Genomic DNA, 25,906 nt, shown 5'->3' on the forward strand with positions numbered 1-25,906 from the left:
CCTCATCGTCCATCAGCGCCCAGAGACTGTCTCTCCAGAATTGACCGAGGAAGCCCCGGAACGTTCCCAACGTCACAACAACAACGCTAACGATCTGGATCGTATTGTACTGCAATTATATGTAAGTTAACTTAGTAGTTAGAATAAACGGTTTTGTGTAAGACACTTGTCATCTTTGTCTCCTACCGCCACCACCCACATACGATTTCGACCCTAGGTTTTCCTGACGCGCGATTAACTGTTTTCCCCTGGAAGTCGGCGGCCTTACATACTTATCACGTCTTTCTTAATTATGCACAGCTAACAGAGACCGAGATTAAAACAGTTCTCTTTATTTCTTCTATTTAAGAATGCATTTCGGATTGGTAATTTTCTAATCCCTATTCGGGCTCACAGCTTCAGTGTCTAAAGTTGTTGTCTCCAACATAACGAACAAAAGGTTAGTTCGTCCTAATATACTTTTGCTGTGCACAATTTGTACGCATCCTAATGGTGTAGTTTCTACATATCAGTCTCTTGCACTTACTGGCATGCTTTCTTTGTCTATTTTTGATGGACAAATGCAACGCTTCTTCCATTTCCCACAATTATTAACTCTTTATTACCTCTTAGAAGGTTTTTAACTTCAATATTGTGATTCATAACACGACAAAGGTCAAAATGTGCTTTTTCATTGTAAATATTTTCACAAGTTGAAAACAACGTTTTCACAAATAAACTATAACTCAATTATTTATTGTGACATCGCCACAATGCCGGGCCGCAATTTTTAATCATATTTTTAAATCATTTAATTTAAAATATATGCTCTCCACCTCAAATTAATAGCGGCTTGCCCCTGTACACCAAACCTTTCCTTTAACAATAGAGTCGTGCTGGTCATCTATTAACTGCTTTGGAGGGAGTTTTGAATTGAAAAAACGTGACTTCCGGTTTGCATCGGAAGTTCATATATAGCTAATTGGGGCCTCCTGTCCCTAAGGTTTCTCGGATTTTATCTAACTCCGTTCTCGAGATTAAGACAGATGAACAGAGGACAGTGGGAATTTAAGGGTCTACGATTTTTCCAAATCGCGAACTAACGGATAGGAAAGTTCAGAATGTCAATCGGAAAAATCCAGCTTTGACTGTGATTGGTAGACATAACAAAATTTGGAAATAAATGTAGCATTCCTTCGAAAACAAAATTGTCGCGTTGTAAGTAATGAAGACATAAAGAAAACTTCTTATCTGTCAGAAAAGAAAATATCGTGGCGTGAGATACGAGCGAAAGTTTCAATGTCGGATCGACACTTGCGGAAGAAGTCGGACGGAAGTGTCAAATTAATTAACCGATCAAATTAAGAATTCAGGGGAGAGATCCTTTAAAAAGTCAGAAACTTAAGAAAAAGAATGGTCGTTTCTCCCTGGCTCAATCTGTTTATCCTCAGTATCGATTTTCCCGTTTTCTCGGACTTCATTTTCGTTCGGCCGTATTATAAAGGTTTTTCGGTATTTTTAATATTAACTTTATTCAGTTTGATGTTGCATTAATACCGCAACCCCGACTGCGACCGAGGAATCTTTCCGAAAAGCGAAATAAAATAATATTGGGCGAAATAAATCGAAATCCTAAGAATTTGATTTATTTCATGCAATGGACAAAAAAGATATTTATCAATTTATTCAAACGAATTTCGTGCGATTTTCGGAGATAGTCGAGCCTCGAGACGCAGAATTTAAGAAGATCGTCTTTTACCTCTTCACGGTGGACATTCTGCACCATGTAAATGCACAAGATAATTTATTTATCAAATTCCGAACAAAAGAAAATGATTGAAGCAAAATTTAAAAAAGAAAAAAAATTATAAATTAATTTAAAAAAAATAAAATTGATTTTTTTAATTCTAATTTTTACGTAATTCGAACATTGTTATTCGAAATTCGTCACACATGACGATTCGCAGTTCGATTGTGTTTCTGCTTGGAATCAGACGTGTTTTTGTTGTGCTCTTCGATTGCGTGCTATTTTTTGCGGTTTGCAGACTTTTCGAAAGAAGATTAAAGATTTTTCAGGTAAGTCTTAGTCCATATTGACCCTAGACGTAAGAATTTATTTAATACTAGCAGATAGGCCCGGCATTGCTCGGGCAAAAGTAATGATAGCGAAGATTAAGATTATTACGTTATAGTCACAGAAGAAAAAGAGTAATTTCATCAACAAACTAAATATTTCTAATGAAAGGTCAAATTTGAAAATCGAATATTGTAATATTGTTCGATTTTCACGACGTGTTCTGATTATATCATTCGATTTTCATCGAATGTTCTAAAGAAGAAGGATCGAGAAAAACCGAATCAATCTGTTTAAATTTGAAAATCAAATATGTTCTAACATACTGTATTACTCTTTTTTTTTTTTTTTTTTCCTCCAGCGCCCGTGAATCTTGCACGTCGCTTTCTCTTGTTCTCCATTGTTACTTAACACTTCTATTGATACTTAACACTTCCATTGTTGATGGAAGTGTTAAGCCTTAATCCTGTCCCTCTCCCCGTGGGGAGAAATTTCGAAAAATCCCTTCTTAGTGTGCGTTTTTGTGACGTACCGTAACTATGTACCAAATTTCAACTTTCAACTCCTAACCGTTTAGGCACGTCTCGATAATGTATATAGAAGCTTTAATCCCGTCCCTCTCCCCAGTGGAGAAGAATTTCGAAAAATCCCTTCTTAGTGTGCGTTTTCGTGACGTACCCTAACTGTGTACCAAATTTCAACTTTCAACTCCTAACCGTTTGGGCTCTGCGCTGATTATTATTATTATGTTGGGTTAAGTTAGATATACTCGGTTAACACCGGTGGCTAAGTACTATGCCGGACCAAAGTCAAGGCATAGTAACCAAAACAGAAATTAAAGAAGTGTATCAGTGTGTGTGTCTGTATTCAGGAATTTTCTCACAATATGACATGTATTCAATATAGTGGCCTTCTGTAGAGTGATATATGTGTTTCTATTCAATTCTAATGTGCCCAGGCTTTTGTGTAGTGTGTGTGGTATGACACCTGTAGAGGAGAGAACAACAGGTACAATAAGCACCCTATCCATCCTCCACAGATGCCTTATTTCCTGGGCGAGTTCTGTGTACTTGCTAATTTTTTCAGTGCATGCGTTTTGTATATTGTGAGTGTTTGGAATGGATATGTCTATAATGTATGTGATTTTATTGTGTTTGTCAATGAGTGTGATGTCTGGTCTGTTGTGGTAAATTGTTTTATCTGTGATTATGGCTCTGTCGTAGTACATTTTGTGCGTGTTGTTTTCCAATACTGTCTGTGGAATGTATTTGTAATATGGTTCGTGGATGTCTACTAATTTGTGTTTCTTTGCAAGCTCTTGGTGTATTATATTTGCTACTTGGTTATGTCTGTGTAAATAATCTGTCTGTGCCAAGAGCTTGCAACCAGAGGTGATGTGTTGTATAGTTTCTGGCATGATGTGACATTTTCTGCATGTGTCATTTGTGAGTGTTGCATCTTTGAGTATGTGTTTTCTGTAGTTTTTAGTATTTATGACCTGATCCTGTATGGCAATCATGAATCCTTCCGTCTCCCCAAAGAGGCAACCCCGAGCTAACCAGCTGTTTGACGCAGTTTTGTCAACAAAATCCTGGGCCAGATCGTAAGGATGCCTGCCATGGAGTGCCTTTCGAGCCCACGATTGCTTAATGGTGTCTATGCTTTTTATATGTTGTGTTGTGTCCATATGATGTGAGTGTAAGTTTAATGGTGTGTTATTCGAGTCTGCTAGAGTTACTGCTTTATGTAATTGTGATGTTTCTTGTTTTTTGTAGAAAAACTCTCGCAGCGACTGTATTTGTTTGTAGTGAAGGTTAACTATGTCAATCAGGCCACGTCCGCCATCTTTACGTGGAAGAGTTAGTCTTTCTATAGCAGATTTAGGATGATGTTGTTTATGCTTAGTAAGTGTAGTTCTTGTTTTCCTTTGGAGTTGCTCAAGATCTGTGTGAGTCCAATGTATAACTCCAAAAGAATATGTGAGTACTGGGATGACATATGTGTTTATTGCTTTAACTGTGTGTTTTGCATTTAATTGTGTTCTGAGAATAGCATTTAACCTACTTTGGTATTCTTTAATTAATCTTTGCTTTATTTGTGTATGTTCTGTTAGTTTGGCCTGTTGGAATCCTAAATACTTGTAGAACTCGCCCTCTTCCATGGATTCAATAATGTCTCCATTTCCAAGTGCAAAATCTTCTTTCTTCAGGATTCCTTTTTCTATGTGAACTGTTTTGCATTTATCTAGGCCAAATTCCATTTGTATGTCCTTGGTGTATGAATGTGTGATTTGTAGGAGTTGATGAAGTTGTTTTTGTGTGGATGCATAAAGTTTTATGTCATCCATGTACATGAGATGTGACAGTGTAAACTGTGTTGTTTTTTTGTGTCTGATATTGTAACCATATTGCGTGTTATTTAACATGTTGGATAATGGGTTCAGGGCTAAGCAGAACCAGAGAGGACTCAAGGAATCTCCTTGAAAAATTCCTCGCCTAATAAAAATTTGCTTTGTTTGTATGGAAGTGTTACTAACCCTGAGATGTAGTGTTGTTCTCCAGTGCTGCATAGTGTTTTGAAAGAATGCAATGAGTGATGGATGTATTTTGTACATGTGTAGGATATGTAGCAGCCAACTGTGTGGAACACTGTCGAATGCTTTTCTGTAGTCTATATATGCCATGTGTATGTTTCTGTGTTGTCTGTGTGCTTGCCGTAGAATGACTGAATCTATGAGTAACTGTTCTTTGCATCCCCTGTGGTTTCTACGACAACCTTTTTGTTGTTCTGTTAGAATGTCGTGTTCTTCAACATGTTTGTATATTTTGTTTGCAATACAGGATGTCAATAATTTGTAGAGTGTTGGAAGACATGTAATTGGTCTGTATTGTGTGGGGTCTGTGGTATTGTTGTTTTTAGGTTTCATGTAGGTGATGCCCTGAGTAAGAAAATTTGGCATGTCTTGTGGATTGATGATGATGTGTGTTAGATGTTTAGCTAGTTCCTGGTGCAGTGATGTAAACTTTTTGTACCAGAAATTGTGAATGTTGTCTACACCAGGTGTCTTCCAGTTGTGTGTTCTGTTAACAGTGTATTGGAAATCATGTATGTTTATTTCAACACAGGGCATAGTTGGTATGTTGTGTAAGTTTCTGTTCTCCTCCTCGATCCAGCCTGCATCAGCATTGTGCGTGACAGCACTGGACCAAAGAGAAGACCAATATGTTGTGAGTTCTTCTTCTGTTGGTGTGCCACTGTGCTGTGTATCAGTGTTTGCTTTGTTATTAATTTGTCTGTAAAAGAGTTTTTCATTGTTTGTAAATAATTTATTTTGTTGTTTTCGTAGTGTACATGTTTTGTATCGTTTGAGTCTACGTGCTTTGGCAGCAAGTTTTTGTTTTAGTGTATCAATGTATTCTGTAATGCGTGTGTTGTGATGTTCGTGTTTTGTGTGTGTTTTTATTTTCTTGAAAATGTTTTTGAGCTGTTTCCTTAATTTGGGTGTTATGTTGTTTTTAGTGTATTGTGTCAGCCTGCCTAATTGCTGTCTAATGTCATTTATTTGTATTTCTATTCTTCTCTGCCAGGCAGGCTTGTGATAGAATTGTGTTTTCTGTGTATTTGTCTGTGATTGTACTTTCAGTCCATGGTGTGTCACTACTGTGACTGCCCCAGCATAAACTAATGTATGAATGTCTGCGAGTGTAGAAATTGAATGAATGTAGTGTGGTATTAAGTGAGTGTTTACATAATTTAGTGTTTTTCCTACTTCCTTTGACGTGTTGATTTTTGGTATTCGTGGTCGTTGTGTGGGATCTGTGCCTGTATATTTAGTGAGTGTTTCCTGAAATATAAGTGAGAGCGTATTAACTAAATCCATGTCTATGTTATCAATGATGGACGAGGAAGTGTCTGTAGTATCATTAGTGGTAATTGTTGTATGTGTGTTATTATCAATGCTTGTTACTGGATTATCCTGACAGGTTACGTGATCTTCATTAATGTTAGATGTTTCTGTCTGTTGATGTATTTGATCAGCAACCTGTTGTTTGATAAGTTCAAGTGTTGTTTGTGGAATAAGGTTGTTGTGTATAATTGTTCTTTTTTGATCAACAACCCTTTGTTCAGTGACAGTGAGGTGAGGATACTGTTGTGTGAATCTATGGTGTAGTTGTTGTCTGTATGCTGTCATGTTTGTTTCGAGTTTTGTGATGGTGTAATAAGTACGGATGATAAACTCGTTCATTTCTACTGTCCATTTCATCCGTTGGCGTGGTTTTCCAGCCTTTGTGGTCTGTGGATGAATTGCCACAGAAACACCAAGGCTGGGTTGGTTCCTCACATCTGTTGAGGGCATTGCAGTAGCCATGCTTGGGCCGGTGCTGCTTTCGCCACCGGTAACCAAGGGAGACTGTGACCTATTTTTCGAACGTGAGCCTCTGCCTAACCCACGAACGCGGACCTTGTTAACCCGGGCGACGTCCGAGCCGGTATCACACTTTGATCTAGTTATTACCATGATGAATATCTCCACAGAATGTGGGTGTGGTCACTCTTAGCTTCATTTCTCCCCATAGACCTTACTGGCATGGGTGTCCCTACCAGGAGCTTATGCTCCAGCCTGCATTGCCCTATGGATCAGTAAAATTACTGGGCTCTCCCACCACGACCAGGTGGTGACCACGGGAGAGTTATTATTATTATTATTATTATTATTATTATTATTATCAACTCGTCTCGATTATATATATAGATTACTTGGAGAATCGGTCCCAGAAGACATCTCGTTCGATGGTAGACCGTTTGCGCTTCGGATTCGATCGAATCTTTTAGATTTAAAAAGAAAAGAGCGGTGAGCATTTTGCTTTTCTCGGAAGAATTTAAGCTTTTGTTTTAGTCGACTAATTGCAAACTTTCTTTTTTTCAGAATGAAGATATTGGCGTGGTTTCACCGGAGGTTCCGACGGAAGAATGCGGTGACCCCGGAGGGAGGGGGTTCCTCGGACGGCTCCGATGAGATGTTCGAAGACCCGGAGGCGACTGGGTGTCTGTCCAATCAATTAATTTGGTGTCGCTTGAGACCGTCGAGCGAGAGGCAGCGGGTGGTGAAGCCCTTCCCCAGTGCGTGTGGCGTGGCACTTTCCCGGAGACGGAAGAGTTCTGAATCCATTCCACTTGATCGTCAGGGATCAGCCGGTCACAGGTCTTGTGGAAGACGTAGGGAGTGACAGCACCTCTTCTCGGAGTTCGATGTCACTTCCTATTTTCGCGAGGGGTGCCTCTTCGTCCACGCGCTCAACGTTGTGGTCATCGCCTTTCGGAAGTTAGAACATGGAAGAATCGGAGGAGAGCGCCGCCGAAGTCGAGGAACCGCGGTTTTGTTGCTGCGGGTAGCTGCGGTTCCCTTGGCTTAGGCGGTGATCCTCTTCGATTTTCCCCAACTTGTCCTTTGCCCCCGGATGCGACATTCTGACCGGATTCGACACTTTTCACCCGGACATGACACCTTTACTCGGATGTGACCTTCTCGTATCCGAATGTTCTCACGGACTCGTCTCTCGAACGTGACACTCGGTAGACGACAACGGATTTGACTCCCGTGACATCCGGATGTGACACGTTTCTTCATGCGACCTTTCTTCCCAAACAGCTGTTATGAGAATTGAGCTTTCGGTTAGGCTAGGTCAGGTCCTTCGCTCTCTTCTTGACACCGTTCGGGAAGAAAGACTATCTGATAAAGGTAACAATGTTGACCTTAGATAATGAATGAACTTCCGTTTAGATAATGAATGAATGAACTTTTCGTTTTCTCACTGTCTTTGTGTTTTGTAGGGACATTTGGGAGGGAGATTCTTCTCCCTCCCCAACTTTACCACGAAGAGAACCAAGTGGCCATTTATCGTACAAGTGAATATTTTCCGAAATCTCCGATGGTAAGAACTCTTTCGTTTCATTTTTTAATACATCTTATCCGCGAATCGTAGTATACTGTTTTTCTGTTTATAGACATGCCGAAGATGTCCTTCGATCACACACGCACACACGGACATAACATCACTGTACACGAAGATATACACCGTTTAACCTTAACGCGAATTCTCGCACTCACACACTTACACGTCAAGCACTCGTTCACTTACACACTTACACACTTACTCGTTCTGTGTAATTCCACACAATGAAACAACCCGAGCACTCGCTTCCAGTAGCGTGCCGTGACATTTGATGACAGGGAAGCTGTGTTCCTGTAAGAAGCCGACTTCCAGGGGCAATCAGTTAATTGCTCGTCAGTGATGGTCTAGGGCAGTGGTTCTTAACCTTTTTATACTCGCGGTCCACTAAATATTTCATAATTTTTTGTGACCCCCATTTTTTAATAATAATTTATATTTGATAATTTGATAATTTATCTATAATAAATTGATTTTTTTATTATTGCTTTATTTTTTATATAATAAATGTAAATCATAACTTTATTATTTCATTATCTATTTAAATAACATTCAAACTTCACAATTAAACATGAAAACTCATTAATTTTTAACAGAAAATAAAATAAGAAACATGTCGATAAATCGATCCAATGTCGATGCTAAAACTAAACTAAAACTAAAACGCCCACTCGTGGTAAGGATTTTGCATAACTTTTGCAAAAATATTTAAATTTTCAAAGCCTACTATTTTTCCTAATTATTTTTAAAATTCCAAGCATTAATAGTTTCTTAAAATTGCTTTGGAATAAAATAAGTAAATACTGCGGTGTAAGTAGCATATTTACATTTATTTCTTCTGTACTAACAAAGTTGTATGTAGGAAGAAATACAAAATAAATAAATAAAAACTAAATAGGAAAACTTTATCTTTCTTATTTCACTTTTCAATACGATATTCGGATTATACATCAATTTTCTTTTTATTATATTCTAAAGGAAATTTTGCATAATTTGGTGGCCCCCGGCAAACTTCTTATGGACCCCAGGGGCCGCGGCCCCCTGTTACGAATCACTGGTCTAGGGTCCATTCGTATTCATTTGTTCGATAAGCCAGTAAAAACTGTAGACTTCTCTAAATGTATTTTTAATATCACAATTACATTCTGAATCGCTGGTAGAGCGGTGGACTGTAGGTGTTGGTTTTCATATAAGCGGCCGGATGGCCGAGCGGTCAAGGTTACCAGCCTACCTCCCTGGGGGACCCGGGATCGAATCCGGACGGGTCGAGAAATCCCCAGGAATTTTTCGGGGGGGTGGTTCGTCCGGATATGTCGGTCCCCGTCCCTCACCACCCGGCCGCCCCATTGTGGGCCTGGCCGAACCCATAATGGGCTTGCTGTAAGAGGCCCTCTTAGTGCCCACAGGGTGGAAAGAGTTACAAAAAAAAAAAAAAAAAAAAAAAAAAAAAAAAAAAGCCACGATATAAGGGCTAAAATTAAAAATAAATTATAAAAACTTACTCGGTGAAATAAAATGTGCGATGGATATACATACCTGGTACATTGTATTGTTCGATTGTATTAATATACTTTTAAAGAAAATTATAATTAAAATATAGCTTTGTAAAGAAACGTACATAAAAATAACATAAATATAGTCTTTACTTTTTAAATCTTAAAACAATCCACTTAGTCAAATATCTTGATACGAGTAGCTAATGGATGGAACTAGTGACGGTCCAGGTAGGTGTGTAGTGAGTGTGTGCGTGCCAAATCCCGAGGGTGCCGATACCGGTCAATGTCGAATGCCTCTTTTGTCGCATCACTAGTATATCTCAAAGGACGCCACAGGGCTGTTGTAAATTTTAAACGTTTCTCACCGTAGCTGTAAAAATCTAACTATGTTAAACTTAATAGTCATTCGTTTTCTAACTAATTCGTTTTAATACCAGGTGTACACGGAAATCAGTTTCCCACTGTACTGAGCGAGTGATTGGTTCTGTTAAGCTTTTGTTGAAGTAAAATTCTGGCTCTTTCAACAGGGTTTTATTTATGTCCCCATTCCCTAATCTCTTAATTATTTAGTCACTTCTTAAGTAGAAATAAGTCGAAACCAGTTACTTTGTACCTGAATATCTGTAGTCTTGGGAAAACAGTGGAAAGACAAATTTTTATGACAACGGATATATAAATCGTAAATTTAAGGAAAATAAATTCTAGAGCTTTTTTTTGTACCATTGTATGTCTCATTCATTAAATTTGGTTGTAAATGATGCTGCCAAAGTAACAGTTAATTTTTAACACTGTACTAGAATTGTAGACGTTTTTTCTGCATCCCCTTACAGATGGGACATACTAAATCGTAATATCACCGGTTTAACATTGAAATCCGTAAGTAATATAAGATGGGAGAGCGGAATAAACGCGGAATAAATATATCAAATATTTTAATGGATTTTTTAAAAACTCCTGTCAACTATACAGAACTATCATAAAAACGTGCCAGTAAACTCCTATCGGTTGGGTTGTTATAAATCTAGTCTAGGGTGGGCAACCCTTTTTATAACATGGGCCAGAATAAATTTTACGTTTTTTTCCGCGCCGTAGTAGTTAATTGACGCCTTCTTGTGACTCGTAATTTTTTTAGTCTGCAAATATGAAATAAATAAATAAAAAGTTAATTACTACATTTATTTCTCTTATCGTTTTCGAAAATTACAAAGAATTGGAAAAATAACTATTAATTAGTTATTTTTCCAATTTAATAATCTATTAAAGATCTCGCGGGCCGGATAGAAACTTTTCGCCAGCCGTAGCTGGCCCGCGGGTTGCCCGCCGTTGATCTAGTCTGCTCGTGATTCACATAATCGGGCGAGGGTGGCCAGGGCCGGATTTTAGGCGATTGGAGCGATTGGTGCCAATCGGGCCCCGCGTTTGAAGGGGCCCCGCATCACGTCAAAATTTATATATTTAAAAATAGTACATGTTACAAAAATAAATATCTAGGTATATTATTATTAAAAAAAACCAACATATTTCAATATGTAAATTAACAGTTAATTAATTTTGTTATCTAAAGTTTGAGGGGCCCCGCAAAAAAAATTCAATCGGGCCTCGCACCTATTGGATCCGGCGCTGAGAGTGGCCGAATATCTAGCAGGCGGCTAACAGCCCACAACCGCTCCGGGATATAAAGTCGCGTACTCTTTACGCGTGTGTAGCTTCTACCAGCTAAACCGTGACGTTTGTGCTATGTAAAGCGCATGCGCCAATGCCTATAATCTGGCTGCTTGGAAGTTGACAGGCAGGCGGATAACAGCCCACAACCGCTCCGGGATATAAAGCTGTACTCTTTACGAGTGTGTCGCTTCTACCAGCTAAACCGGGTGAGGTTGGTGCACTGTAAACCGCATGTGCTAATGCCTATATAATCTGGCTGATTGGAGACTGACCCGGTTTCGACATTCCTTCCGCCACCGAATTATTCAAATATACAATAGCAATCTTATCGTTTTTTTCACATGTAGTATAGAAATTTGTAAAAGATACATAATGCAGTTATAATAAAATATTAATTTTAATTAATTCAAAGTACGTTAAAATATGAAAATTTATATTTTATAAAATTCAAGGGAAGGTCATTGGAAGGTGGAATCGGCGCTTCCATCGCTTCCAATGACGGCACGCCACTGCTCGCTTCCCACAAATCCAACTCTGCGCACAAATCTCGTTCGTATTTCAGTATTGCTAACTCTTACCTAAGATGATTAAAGATCTTCTTATATTTCATACTTGCAACATGGCAGCTGGTGGTTTTTTTTTGTTTTCTTTTGTTTTGTTTATCGAGAACTGTTTTAATCTTACCCATTTTTGGTTTTTTAAGATCCACAGTGCGGGCTGCCAGACTGTACGGAACGAGACTTGACACATCAGGTACAGACCGCCCTGGGTTCTTCAACAGCCCGAGTTCGATGTCAGAGCGGTAGACTGAAGTCTTAACCGCTGAAACATCCGGCCGTCACCTTGTTATAGTAGGTCTTGAAAGTGTAACAAATAGCGACACTGTCGTATAAACAGTTTGTTATCGTGCACTAAACATTTCCACATAAATTGTTTTTAGTTGGTCTGCAATGTACGATATCTCTCGCATAATACATTATTTCAGTGAGAAATTGACATTCTATGTACACTATTTTGTTCACGACGCGTTTTAGCAACTTAAATTATGTTATTCAAAAACTAAGTGACGATTATGGTTGTTTGAAATTAAATAGAGTATAGATATATACATTTTTATGATATTTTTAACTTTTAATGCTTAACGAATATTCTCCTTTCTTGCTACAAAAAGAGAAAACTCGCTAAAACGATTGCAGTTAACGAATATGCTGCTATTATCTTAACCGTTCGGCTATCCGGCCGTCATCTTGATAGTCATCTTGACTATCAAATATCATTGCCAGAAATTAATAATTTTAGGAATATTTTTAATTCATAAATTATTTACATTTATATGTTATATATTTTCCGACGTATAAGACGCACATTTCTTTCAAAAAGTTGTCTCAAAACAGGAGTTGGTCTTATACAGTAAGTCGAATGTTGAAATTTTAGTTAGAATTTTAATCAGACAGAATTTGTTACTTTATGTTTTTACTCTCGCACGTGATTTCGAATGAAATATGTGATGAATTTTAACTATAAATATCCAAGACTTAAAAAAAGCAATGACTTTGATTCAAATACAGAAGAGATTTCAGATAATTTGTCTAGCTCTGAAGATAAGGATAAAAATTAGTGTGTAATTTTTCCTAATACATTATTGTTTTATGCAAAAGTTCTCCAAATTTGTTTTCAATCAATGTATAGGATGTTATAACTATTTTCAACAATGTGTAATTCCTAAAAACGGCTGCGTGTTATACGACGGAAGAAACATTATATCAGTGTTTAGTAATAAATTTTAAAACTGAAAGTGAGTTTATGTGTAAGATTCTAATATCAATATATATAAATGAAAACGGAAAGCAAACAAGAATTAAGGATATCTTATTTATTTTTGAACTTTTAGATAAAATTACCAATATTTAAGTTAAACCCATGAACCAAAAATTATATTAGGTCTGTTTAATAAAATGTGCAATTTGATTTTATATATCAATTTAAATTTGTAGTTTTATTCATGAAGGGCTTTCTGAGAATTGAACATTATGCTTATTTCGGTTGCAGACATATTGGGAAGAAGCCAATCTTTCAAATCTTCTTCTTCGATTTCCCTATCGAATGGGAAACCCATTGGACGTTTATCTGGATACAATTCGTCTTTAAGACCACAATAGCTGACTGCATCCGCACACGTTCCAGATCTGTGTGCATGATCAGGAACCTGAAAATAAAATTTATATATTAATATTGTTGCATTATCTCAACGACAAGAATCGAAAATGTTTGATATTTCTCTTACAAAATCTTGGGTAAAATCTGTTAACATGACAAACAAATGGAAAGGCATTCCCTTGTCTTTTCCTTTGGGGATTAAAAGATGTTGAGGCCAACCACAGTTACAAGATTCAGAATGGTGTTCTTCTGTTTCTTCCAATAAACTATGGAAAGTGTAATCTTGATCAACAGTTACACTCGAATCTCTTGAAGAGCGTTCGATGGTATTTATTCCTGGTTCCACTGAATAAATATTAATTTTATATAAAATATGAACGGAGTTTAATTATTAAATTTTCAATCAGAGAAAATTTAGAAACAATTTGGTTCTACATGAAAATTAAAATTTAGAAGAGTTAATAATTTTTATAACAAAGATGAATTTCAAAATTACAAATAAAGAAAAATTGAGCTTTGTTATTTTCTAATATCACAGAATATATATATTAAAAATTTAATAGTTAATAAGTAAAAAATTAATGTAAAGTAGTTATTTTTATTCTATTAGAATAAAAATTAAAATAACAAATAAAAATGTAACGATTTTTCTACGTTTTGATAAATATACGTAACAAGTACTTACATTCAGTTGCGAATTTATCTAATTCTATCATAAGTCTTCTCAATTCGTTAGCTTTTATTTCATTGCCAAGTTCATCGAACTTTGGTGCCAAAAAGATTCGAACGTAAGCGTGTCTTGTCTTGGTTCCTTGATTGGAAACCTTGATTTTGTAGGTGAATTGTTCATGGTCTAAGTGCTCATAAGTTACCTATTTTTAAAGAAAGATTATTTATTGAAGAACCTGTTATTTCGAACTAAAATTCATTACTCAGAATAAAGCAGAACACGAAAATTTATTTACTTTTACAGCTCCACTTCTGTTAAAATTAAGGCCATGAGAAACTACGAGTGCGTCCTCTTTGAAGAAGGTTTGAATTGCGTTTACATTTTTTTCTGTTTTTACAGTTACTGATTGAATTTCTACACCAACAAATCCTAGCTAATAAATCAATATTTAAATTTAAGATATATGGTAACATCGTATAATCTTCCTAATAAAAAACGTAAAATAATACTTTATTACCTGTTGTTTGTTATAATTTGGCAAAGTCTTTTTATATTCCTGGAACATGTCATCTATAAATCTGTGCCAACGGTAAAAGATTGGATCCCTCAATGAAGTAGCAGTATCACTCATTACACCTGGATTTGTCTGTAAATTTTAATCTTATCTTAGTTAAGTTATCAAAATTAAAGTAAATTTTCATAAACATGATATTGACTTACTTGATATCTTCCGTCATGATCTTGAGCACGAGCCATAAGCACATGACCCCAGTTATGCAAACTACCGTAATAATCATCGTTGATTGTATCATAGCTTGATTCTACTAAATTTCCTAAAACATCGATGCCATGATCCTCATCTAGAGACACCTCTTTTCCATGTTTATCTATAACTGATCCTAAATGAATGGCATCAAGAATTCTTTCTCTCCATCTTTCCATTTCTTGGACTGACACTTCTCTCATGTCTTGCATAACAACTCCTTCGGGTCTGGAAGCGTATGGTTGACCATTAACAACAGAAGCGAGATGAGAAGAATAACCTTCCAAAGGATCGTGAAAGTTATGGAATGGAATCATACGAGGTAATCCATTTGATAATCTCTCGCTATCGTATCTACAGAAAATATCAAATTTAATACAGAAAAATATATAATTTTATTATATTAAATTATATTAGACGTTGTGCGTACTACTTACCGAGCGCACATTTGCTGGTGCATATAGTAAAATAATTCTCCTTTTCTGTCTTTGCGTCTTCCTAACACTTCAGCTCTCCAGGTAGCAGGATATACCAGATGCCAATGCCAATGATGTGCATTGATACCAATATCTTCACGGTAGTAAGCAAGATTGTATTCGGGATCTAATATATTGCCAGTCTTTTCCGATTTTACAATTACCTCCTTAAAAAAAGAAAAAAAAGATATAAACATTTAACAAATAGTCATTTTATATATAATTGAGAACAAAAGAAAATTAAATTAATACTTCTTTGTCATCATGCATGGCGGCCAATTTATACGCCTTGAGAAGAGTTTCTATTGGCACAAATTTTTCTGGAAAAATTTCTTGGACTGGAGGAAGAGTAACGTGTCTACAGTCGCTACGATGGAGTATAGCCACTGCCACAGCATAAATGTAAAGTCCCTCATTGACAAAGTCACGAGCTTGATGACATAGATCCATAAATTCATCGAATGTTGGTGCAGCTATAAAAATTAATTATTAATTTTAGTATGAGATTTTAATCTATTTCTATGTTGTATTCTACATAAAAGATATATCAACTTAACATAAAACCAGTTCAACTCTTACACATACTACTCACAAATCAAGATTTCAAATAAGTGTCTTGCTTCTTCCAGATGATCTCTATGAAAGTATGAGAAAAGAACTCCACGTCCAAGAATTCCCAATCCTTCGAGACGTTCATCTCTCTCTACTTTCAAACTAAATTTCTCTTTTGTTAAAAGAGGAACATATTGAAAAAGAGGGAGAAGACGCTGCTGCTTTTCTTCAACGTTCACTGCCATCTTGCCGTCTTTCGTGCCTTGTCAATGAGAGGGCAAAGTGAGCAGGCGACTATCGCGCCCGCCGTCTTTATACCTATTTTATAGATGTCCGACACTCCTTAATATTCTAAGAAGTGTTTTTAGTTGATATATTTAACATTTCGTCAATTAAAACTGCTCAGAAACTTGCGCTATTATTAATATAAATTATCACAAAAACAGGAAGTCATATATAATTCCTTTTGTTATTTTTATAACGCTCCAAATATAGGAGTCTTAAAAATAAAACTCTGATAATTTCTTCAGACAAATGATAATTTATTTTTATTTTTATAAATCTTACATTTTAAATTTTAGTTTTAAGACAATGTATATGTGTATATAAGAAATCAAGCATGTTACACTATCCGTAAATTGTATAACATATTTGACACGGAAGTGAATTTTGCACCTTAAATTTTTTCAAAATGAAACCTGATATATAATATTTATAATGTAGTGTTTTATAAACTATATTTCAATTTTCTTAATAAAGTTAACTTGTAGTTCGTCTCTATAGAAAGTATTAAATTTGAATACAGTACTGTATTTAGATATCGAGATTAATTAAATCCTATCATATATACCAGGGGTGGCCAACAAGTCGATCGCGATCGACCGGTCGATCGCCAAGCCAATTTTGGTCGATCGCTAGCGATGTCTTGACTTAATGTATTATATTTGTAACCGAACGCAACTGTATGCATGCAGTTATGACTCGACTCATAAGCAATGAGTGCACTTCGTACTGAAACAGTGTATAAACATAGTATGTATTTCACACTTCCCCCACCCCACTTAGACTATGGCTATGACAACAAGTCGATCGCGACACATTTTTACGATAAAAAGTAGATCTTATGTGCACAAAAGTTGGCCACCCCTGATATATACAATCCTTTCATAGAATTGAATACATGAAAATAAATAAAGAAAACAATTTTCTATTATAAATAATTAAATAAATTCAATTTAAAAATACAATTATAAATTCTATTTCTAATACAATTATTAATTCTCGTAGGCTACACATATAATTTTTAGTGCTGCGCTCTAACGTCAAATTTGTTCAAATTTGAAAATGGCGTCGCGGCAATGTAGTTTGATTCGTTTTTTTATTATTTTGAAACTTGTTGCGTGTCATATTTATATTCATGTCTATGAATATTTTGCTATGTAATACATTCTTCATTTATAATATAAGCATTTTAAATCGTGTATAAAGGTAATTTTTTTACGTTATCACTTAGTTTCTTTTTCAGTAATAATGACAATCTTTAATGTTTAATGCGTTTTACATATGATTTAGTTCTTCTTACTTAAAAACATCTTAATTATATTTTGATGTGTACTTTGTGGTTTAAGCTGTCGAATTTATAATGTGTAAAATAGAATTGCGCTGTTGACAGACGTGCATTCGTATATGTTACCGAGAGAAGTGAATATCACGAGATACGCCTTCTCGTCATTGCTTACGTATCAAAACAGTGTTTAGAAAATGTTTCACGATTTTAGTTTGGAAGTATTCTAAATACAAATTTAAATTGAAACGAATTAAATAAATAACTTATGAAGAATATAAGGTTAATAACAAATAAAAATAAATTTAAAAATATACAATGTTAACAAAATGCAAATAAATATGCAAATAAGAAAAATAGATGCTAAAAACTATGAGAGTATAACACATAAGCCAAATATGATTATAGAAGGACATAATCCAGTGGTTTTTATGTCCAAATCTTCTTTCAATTATGTATTTTCAGGTGGAAGGTAGTATGTTTATATCTCTCACGTTCGGGTGCTGCTCTTTGATCTTCCTTTGTAAATCTCTATTTTTTCCATATTTGTAGCTCGTGTTGCCATCTTTACAAAATCGCTGACTTGGACGGTAGATCAGGTTTGTTTGAACAGAAGTTCCTGACGCATGCACAATTGTCATTTTACAATGCAAAGAATAACGTGCATGGTGGTTCTAAATCAGTTACTGTTAGGGACTAGGAACACGTGTAGGAATAATATACATACAAGCAAGCAAAAAAAAAAAAAGGTTGAGAGGCAGGTTGCGCGTCACACGTCAGCATAAACAGAGTAACATGGTGGAATGGCAGATGAGTTTCAGTGAGTGTGAGGTCTTTCATTGTTCAAATGGTGTAAATTTATAACAATATTTTCAAGAACTTTGTTTTATCGTAATTTCACAATTTCTACGAAATTCCTGGACAAAATTAATAGTTAACCCGGACAGTGAGTCAATTCCTGGACTGTCCGGGTGAAAACCAGACAAGTGGTAACACTATCTGTAGCCATGGTTGGAGAATGTACTGTTTTGATGTTTGCTTCATCCCACTTTATAATGGAGCCTTCCACCTGTGACATTGTCACTAAAATTGTATTACTAAGTGTCTTTCATATAGTAAGTCATCTTCTGTGAAATATCTAATAATTATATTAATATACAATATAAACTATAGTATTTCTCATACATTAGTGGATTTAAGGTGTTGGAGGCTCTTCTCAATGAACTGAAATCTTTGGTAAAAGTTACTTTTAATTATCTTGTATATACTGGTGGGATAGAGAAATGGAAGATTTTCAAAGCTGATTTTTCAGGATATTTGTGGTGTAGTTCAAATTTGCTTACCACTGTGTTGTCGAGAGTATAGCATTTAGTAATCACTAGCAGATAAGCCTGGCGTTGCTTGGGCAAACAAACAAACATTAAAACGAAAACCATGTAAAGAGTTTGGTTATTTTAGCCAGCAGATTGTACCTACCTCTGAAGAATCAAAAGTATTACACTAAAAGCTGTATAAGTATTTAATTTTTCACATCTATCAACTCAGGTTCTTTCATTTCTGAATTTTGGAAATCTTTTTTAATTCTAATAAGTGCCCACTGGTGGCCAAGTGGATGAAACCTCTGAACACTGATAGTCAGTTGTGGGTTTGTATATTGCCAACAGGCCAGCTATGTGGAGTTTTCTGGGTTTTCTTCACATTAGTAACACGAATAGAAAATATAAACACCAACAGAAACTCGATACTAAGCAATACAATTGTTATATCTAATGCTTATATATACTGGAAGGGGAGATTGGACCAGAGATCTGGGTAGCGTAACTGGCAACATGTCTGTATGGTAAGTGGGAATTGCGGGTTTGAGTCCCACTTCGGGCCAATTTTTTTCTTCCAGTTTAATCTAAATTAATTAATTAAAAATATTATAATTATTAATTTTAACACGAGATGGTACTTAACACTTCCTTCTAATGTCAAATTCATTTCTGATCTAAAATCATTATATACAAATTATAGCCCGATCATTTATGGCAGTTGTGGGTGTATACCTGAATAGAGGCCAGTTTCCCATAAAAATCTTTCTGGGAGTTGTCGTCCTTGGCAGATGGTCTACGTGTCATGTTGCTGTAACCAAATAAACAAAACTAATTCTAATCATTTTTTTATAAACTCACTATTGACAAGGACAAATTTCCCATGTAGTTTATGGGCATTCTGATAATGTTCTTAAAATAGGTTTTACCACATAGGCCTACAGTGAGTTTTTGGAATTTACAATTAATAACTTTGGGTGTAACATTTATAAACCATAACCATGCAATAAGTAATTTATAAACCTGGGCAAAGCTGGGTTTGTAAAGTACTTATTGCAGTAATTGTTTATACTCATTTATAAACAATTAGTGCATATAATATCCAGATTTATAAACCTGTTACTTAAAAATAACTTTTAGGCCAAGAACACACGTGTAAAATTGTGTGGCAGAAAACTGAATCAGAAATCAGCTTTCAGTTCAGTTTCTGTTTTACACTTTTATGCCAGAACACACATGTAAAAATTTTGGCTGAATAGGAAATGGAAATGTAATGTCATATAGAGTTTAGTAAAATGGTGCTGTCGGTATCTGATGTTATTTGTTGGTGGCTGTATTCCACTCAAACAGTGATGATTTTAAGAAATGATTTTATTAAAAAACACCAAAAGAGACACTGGTGGGTTAGGAAGCTATTTCAAGAGTGTGATTTACATGGATTTAATAATTCATTGATTCTGGAACTACAATTTAATGGTCAAGAATACCACTGTCACTAACAGTGCTGCATTTTATTAATTTTTTTTCTCTCATATATCTATCCCTTTGTACCTTCCATTTTTTCTCTGCTGCCTCTGCTATAATTTAGAAAATTCAAATTAGTAGACTTGTATTCCGAATTGAAATAAAGAACTTGTGATCTAAATACTATATATCGATTTTACTAGACTTACCTGTTATTTGAAATTTAGCACCTATGGCATCCATACACTTTGTTTAAACACAGTGTCTTTATCTGACACTTCTTTTGTCATAAAGACACTGATGTGGTTGAACGGATTCAATAAACTCCTCTATTTCATTTATTTTTTTTTTTTCGAGACTGTCACAATTGTAGGGTTAACCCTCATTGCTGCCATTGTTAGAATAAAAACCATGTGTCTACTTTGATGTCACAAAAAAGACTTCTCTTTATTGGAGGAATTTTGGCGTAAAAAGTTAGACATGCTCTAATTTTTTTTCAGTTATGTTTCAGCCAAAATTTCATAAAAATTTTTATGCTTTCTGTTTTATGCTAGGTTTTATGCCGAATTTTACACTTGTGTGTTTCTGGCCTTACACTTTATCACTTAAAAGCAATTTAAACAAGTCTTATATGAAGTCTTTTGGATGTTAAGGTTAGCAACTTTTATCATGTGCAAATGGTACAGTATGTTTGAGTTAACATTAGAAAAAAAAATATATCTTAAATTTCTCAAGATATCATACTTTTCAATTGGTGTTTATTTAATCAATGAAATTGTGCCATTTCATAACAATTGAGTATCACAACAAATGTAATAGTAGGCTAAAATATCCAAACTCTTTATATGGTTTTTGTTTCAATGTTTTTTTCCCCCATGCAATACAGGCTTACCTGGTAGTAAATATATATATATATAAAAAAAAAACCTAAAGTAATTTCTACCAAGTCTTTTTGTAAAATAAAATAATAGACCCTTATTTACACTTTTAAAAATTATTTAATTACCATATTTACTTGCATATAAGACCACCTCACATACAGGACGAGGTGTGACTTTAAAGATCAAAATAAAGAAAATTAGATTCATTAATATAATTTTAATTTTATTTTGTTTAATCACAAGTAAAATATCAAATGAACATAAATGCACACATTGTCCCATAAAAATTACTGGCATTTTTAAAGTTTAAGGAAAAATCTTGTAAAATTGACAACATAATTTGTTCATGTAAAGCTGGACCTTTTTCTTGCCAATTCTTAACGGTTGAATCCCCTCTCTGTTGATTACACTTATGAGTTTCTCCGAATTCCGATTTCTGAATAATCATCTGTTTTCATGATGTGGGAATGGATTAAAACTTATATCAGGCTCCCGTGTGATTTTGGAATTTCAATCTGGAATTCAATTCAAAAGCTTTGCTTTTCCTATTGCTATTCATCTTTACTCCTGACAATATATAAGAACGATTCGAATGACCCAGATAAAATACTTATATTTTTAAATACAAGAAGGTAAGCATTCAGTAAAAAATGTGAATACTGTTCACAAAAATTATTTGCAAAAATGTAAAGAATCTTTCGCTTGTGCATACGGGATGACCTAGGAATTTGAAGCTGTGATAAATGAATAAAAACCTTGTCTTATATGTGAGTAAATACTGTACATTTTTTTTGTATAATTTGAGATAAAAGTTTTGTGATTTATAATTAACCTGTGTTTTTAGAAGCATCCTGAATTATGTCCTTGTAAAGTGTGAAAACCAATAAATCTACTACTGCTGCTTATTCCATAGATTTAAGCTTTTCATAATGTATTTTGTGAATAGTTTAATGCCAGGTTCACACTATGCGGTTTTTGTCATTTGAAATGCACAGATTATTGCATGACAAGCAACTAAGTTGAACCACCTGAACTTTATCATTTGACATTTGGAAATTGATCCAATGAACATTAAGACCATGTGATCCATTTCTATTTATTTAGTATCATAAGCCATGTTTTTTTGGTCAGAAAATGAACAAAAAATTAATGAAGAGATTGAGTTGTAAGTCAGTAGTTGTCCAAAATTTTGTAACGTTATAATTTTAATAAATGAAAATTTAAAGGAAAATTATTTATTAAAAAAATTTATGTCTTTAGTTATCTAAAATTATAAAGCAAAAAATAAAACAAAAATCTACTGGAATGTGAGTAACTAAAATAAATACCACCTTTATCTATCCAGCAATAAATATTTAATAACATAAAATGTTATTAAATATTTATTTTATTTGAATATTTAATAACATTATTTTTATTTGAATATTTATTGCTGGATAGATAAAGGTGGTATTTATTTTAAAATTATAAAGCACTTTATTTCATACAGAAAATATAACTTTTCTAATATAAATGATAGTTCATTTTGGTTATTCTTCTAGTAAAGTTATGTAGTCCAAACACCTTGTCAGGAATGTAAACCAGACTTTAAAGAACTATCCCTTAGGGTGTGACTATGCAGATGTGAGCAAGCAAATTTTCCAAACGAGTGAGAATATCTGGTGAGAAGAAGCAAGACATGATAAATATCAAACCCTGTCAGATATGTGCGAGAACCAGAAATTCGCTCTCGCCTACGAGATTTCTCACTTCTTGCTTGTGCATGTTTTTTTTTTTTTTTTGCGAGAACTCTATCACTTGCAACCTCTCGCTCACTACTAAATTTGTGTTGGCATAGTCACACCCTTATCTGGTGCAAAAATATGGAATCTGTTCTGTATGTTATAGTCTAAATTATTTTAACTTTTATATGATTAAATTATTTTAATGAATTGAATTGATAACCACCTTCCACACTTTCTAGTAGTAAAACATTTAATTTCAGAAATGATGTTTTTGGCCTTGTTTAGGGGGCCAGCATTAGGCAAATACAGAAGATATATTGTTGTCAATTCAGTTCATTAAAGTAATATTGCCAGCTTTAGAAATAATTTGAATTAAATTATTGTAACTCTTTTACTTTAGTATCTAAATTAGGTATTAATGATATTTGTAATGATTACATTAACTTTTTAATTTTTTCATGCAAATTTTTAATAAATGTCACAACATATTTAGACATAGAAAACAGGGTGATCTTGATTATTTCGACAATTACAAATTTTTCATACCATTTTAGCACTAATCTCTTTGTGTTTCATTATGGTTTGTTTTTTAAAAAATAATTTCAATTTCATTTTTGTTATTGGCTAGTCTATTATATGATTTAATGATTTTAAAATGTTTATTTTAAATACATTATATTTTATATACTTAGGTATATATGAATTGTGGTAATACACCATTATATTTTTTAATTTGTATATATCGTTAATATATATGTGTATATGTATTTTCCTTTCCTTCTTTGTTCTTGGTTCTTTTGTATATAACTTCCTAGAATCTTCTTCCAAGTGTGGGTGGTGAGTGACCTAGTTAGAAGACAAAAGAAAGGGGTAGCCTGGAGGGCAAAAGAAAAGACAAGTGAGTCCACTTTTTGCCAGGACGTTGAAGTGAGAAGATATGTAGTGTTCTCCAGGTCATTTTGGCATAGGCTGGACAGAGAAAGAGACGATAGGTTAGGATTAGTGATGTAACGAATAGTATATTCAGCCTCAGCCGAATACCGAATATTCGGCTAGGAGCGTGGCCGAATACCGAATATTCGGCTAGGAGCGTTGCCGAATGGCCGAATATTCGGCCAAACTATTCGGCTTGATTAATGCATGTACGAAAATTGGCGCACAAAACCACATTATGGCAAAGATCGCACACTGTGCTCTCTATTGGCCCGCTGTCACTACGATTTTTTCTTCCATTAAGTCTAAATTATTTGAATTAATTAATTAAATTATAATTATTAAACTTAATATGAGATGGCGCTTAACGTCTACCTCTAGTGCCAAATTGTTTTATAATTTATGTAATAGCCGTAAATAGCCCGCTATGATTCAGCAGTTGTTGGTATTTAGATGTAAGTTATAACTTATAACTTATTTTATTTGCAATCGATCATTTTAACTCTTTAATTAAACACTAAAATTTTGTTTTTACTACGTATTTGTAGACTGAATAGTACCCTAGAATATACTTTTGTGGTGACACAATATGGTCTAGTTTCTCCCCAGTTGTGGAACAGTTCAGATATATCGTAAAAATACTAAAATATACGCGAATACGAATATAACATAATTAACTAAACAATAACATTAATGCCCGATACATTCTAACCTACACACCATCAATGCCATAAGATATCAAGCTAGATAAACGTTATAATATTTAATTACGAAATAATTTAATACTAGAGTTAGATGCTATTTCTTATTAACTTTAATAATTATAGTTTAATGTTTAGCATTAATAAAAGTTACAAAAATGATTAATTTACTGTGTTTTTGTTATTTTTTACTTCTGTTTTTAGGTATTCGGTATTCGGCCGAATAGTGACTAAATATTTGGTATTCAGCCGAATAGTGATTTAAATATTCGGTATTCGGCCGAATAGTGAAAAATAGGCCGAATAGGCCGAATACCGGGTAGTAACCGAATATTCGTTACATCACTAGTTAGGATCGCAAATCGAGAGGAAGGAGTATCTTGATATAAGGACCTCTGGAAGGTTATAGGAAAGGTTTGATTGAATTCTACTTACATTGTTCCCCACTATCTAGATTCTAGAAAGATATAATTTGGCCACTACCACCACGAGATTGTCAACTATCTTTGGTACCCGTTCTTGTCTTACATTTTAAATATATCTGTCCTATTTTCTATCCTTTTCTTTCCTTCCTTTTTAGTATAAGTAGTTTTTTAGATATAAGTTTTCTTTGTACAAAAGCAGCGAATATTTATGACCAATATTTTTTTTTTTGTTGCGAGAATTTTCATTAATGGTTCTGCCTGTATATTTGGTGAATTGTTTGTACGAGTATACAAACAAGGAGTGTCAGAATCTATAATAATCTTGCTAAGTGTAAAACTACAGGTGAAATAAAGAACGTTTCTTTTGTATTACTTACTTATCTCTTTGTTAGATCATACTCACCACGTGGTAATTACAACAATGGCATCTGCAAAAGGATTCCGTTTATAAATCTCATCGGTACTATATCGGCAGAATGCTCGTTTTGTACAAGTATTTTAGTTTTGTTTAAATTCATAAGTTAACCGTGAGTTTTCTTTTATTATGGCTACTAACGATTATGTAGAAAGCACAATCCATGGTAACGGGGCCAATAGCGATCTCCCATTAGTTGTAACGGGATTCTTAGGAATGATCTCCATGTTTTCTGGTACTCGAAGTGACTCTGTAAATATTAAACAATTTTTTCAAACCATCGAAAACATCGCTACCCTAGCAGGATGGGATAATATAGTAAAAATAGCAATACTACAGGCCAGGCTAAAGGGAGAACCTCTTAATACCTTCTTTTGCTTACTAGAACAGTATCCGTATTCGTACGAAGATATCAGACGGGACCTAACGAAGTGTTTTGATAAAAAAAGGGGGGGAAGTTAAATGTCAATTTTATATTTTATTTATATGATTTTTATGTTATTTTATTATATTTTGTGGTATATAAATTCACTCAAATGTAAAGAAGAAAATGCATTTATATAATTTATAAATTTAAGAGACCATCTCATTCATTTGCAGATAGAATGAAGCATTCTAGAATTCATGTGAAGTTCACTTCAGAACTAAATTAAAAAAAATTATAAAAACATTTTTTGATAAAAAGTATTTATTTCATAAGTAT

The 25,906-nt window shown here is 34.4% G+C and overlaps 1 protein-coding gene across 1 annotated transcript; it reads right to left on the reverse strand.

The window, feature by feature from the left end:
- Nucleotides 1–13,023: 13,023 nt before the first annotated feature.
- LOC136981571 (hemocyanin B chain-like) lies at nucleotides 13,024–16,079 on the reverse strand. Its single transcript, XM_067277896.1, has 9 exons — nucleotides 15,824–16,079; nucleotides 15,484–15,704; nucleotides 15,193–15,398; nucleotides 14,713–15,109; nucleotides 14,510–14,638; nucleotides 14,288–14,425; nucleotides 14,008–14,194; nucleotides 13,450–13,667; nucleotides 13,024–13,371 (listed from the first exon to the last, which is right to left on the reverse strand). The coding sequence occupies exons 1-9, from the start codon at nucleotides 16,026–16,028 to the stop codon at nucleotides 13,162–13,164; spliced, it is 1,911 nt and encodes a 636-aa protein (XP_067133997.1). The 5' UTR covers nucleotides 16,029–16,079; the 3' UTR covers nucleotides 13,024–13,161.
- Between the last annotated feature and the right edge of the window lie 9,827 nt (nucleotides 16,080–25,906).

The sequence above is a fragment of the Centruroides vittatus genome, unplaced genomic scaffold (genome assembly GCF_030686945.1).
Source record: "Centruroides vittatus isolate TY-2023 unplaced genomic scaffold, ASM3068694v2 contig_1168, whole genome shotgun sequence".
Classification (NCBI taxonomy): domain Eukaryota; kingdom Metazoa; phylum Arthropoda; class Arachnida; order Scorpiones; family Buthidae; genus Centruroides; species Centruroides vittatus.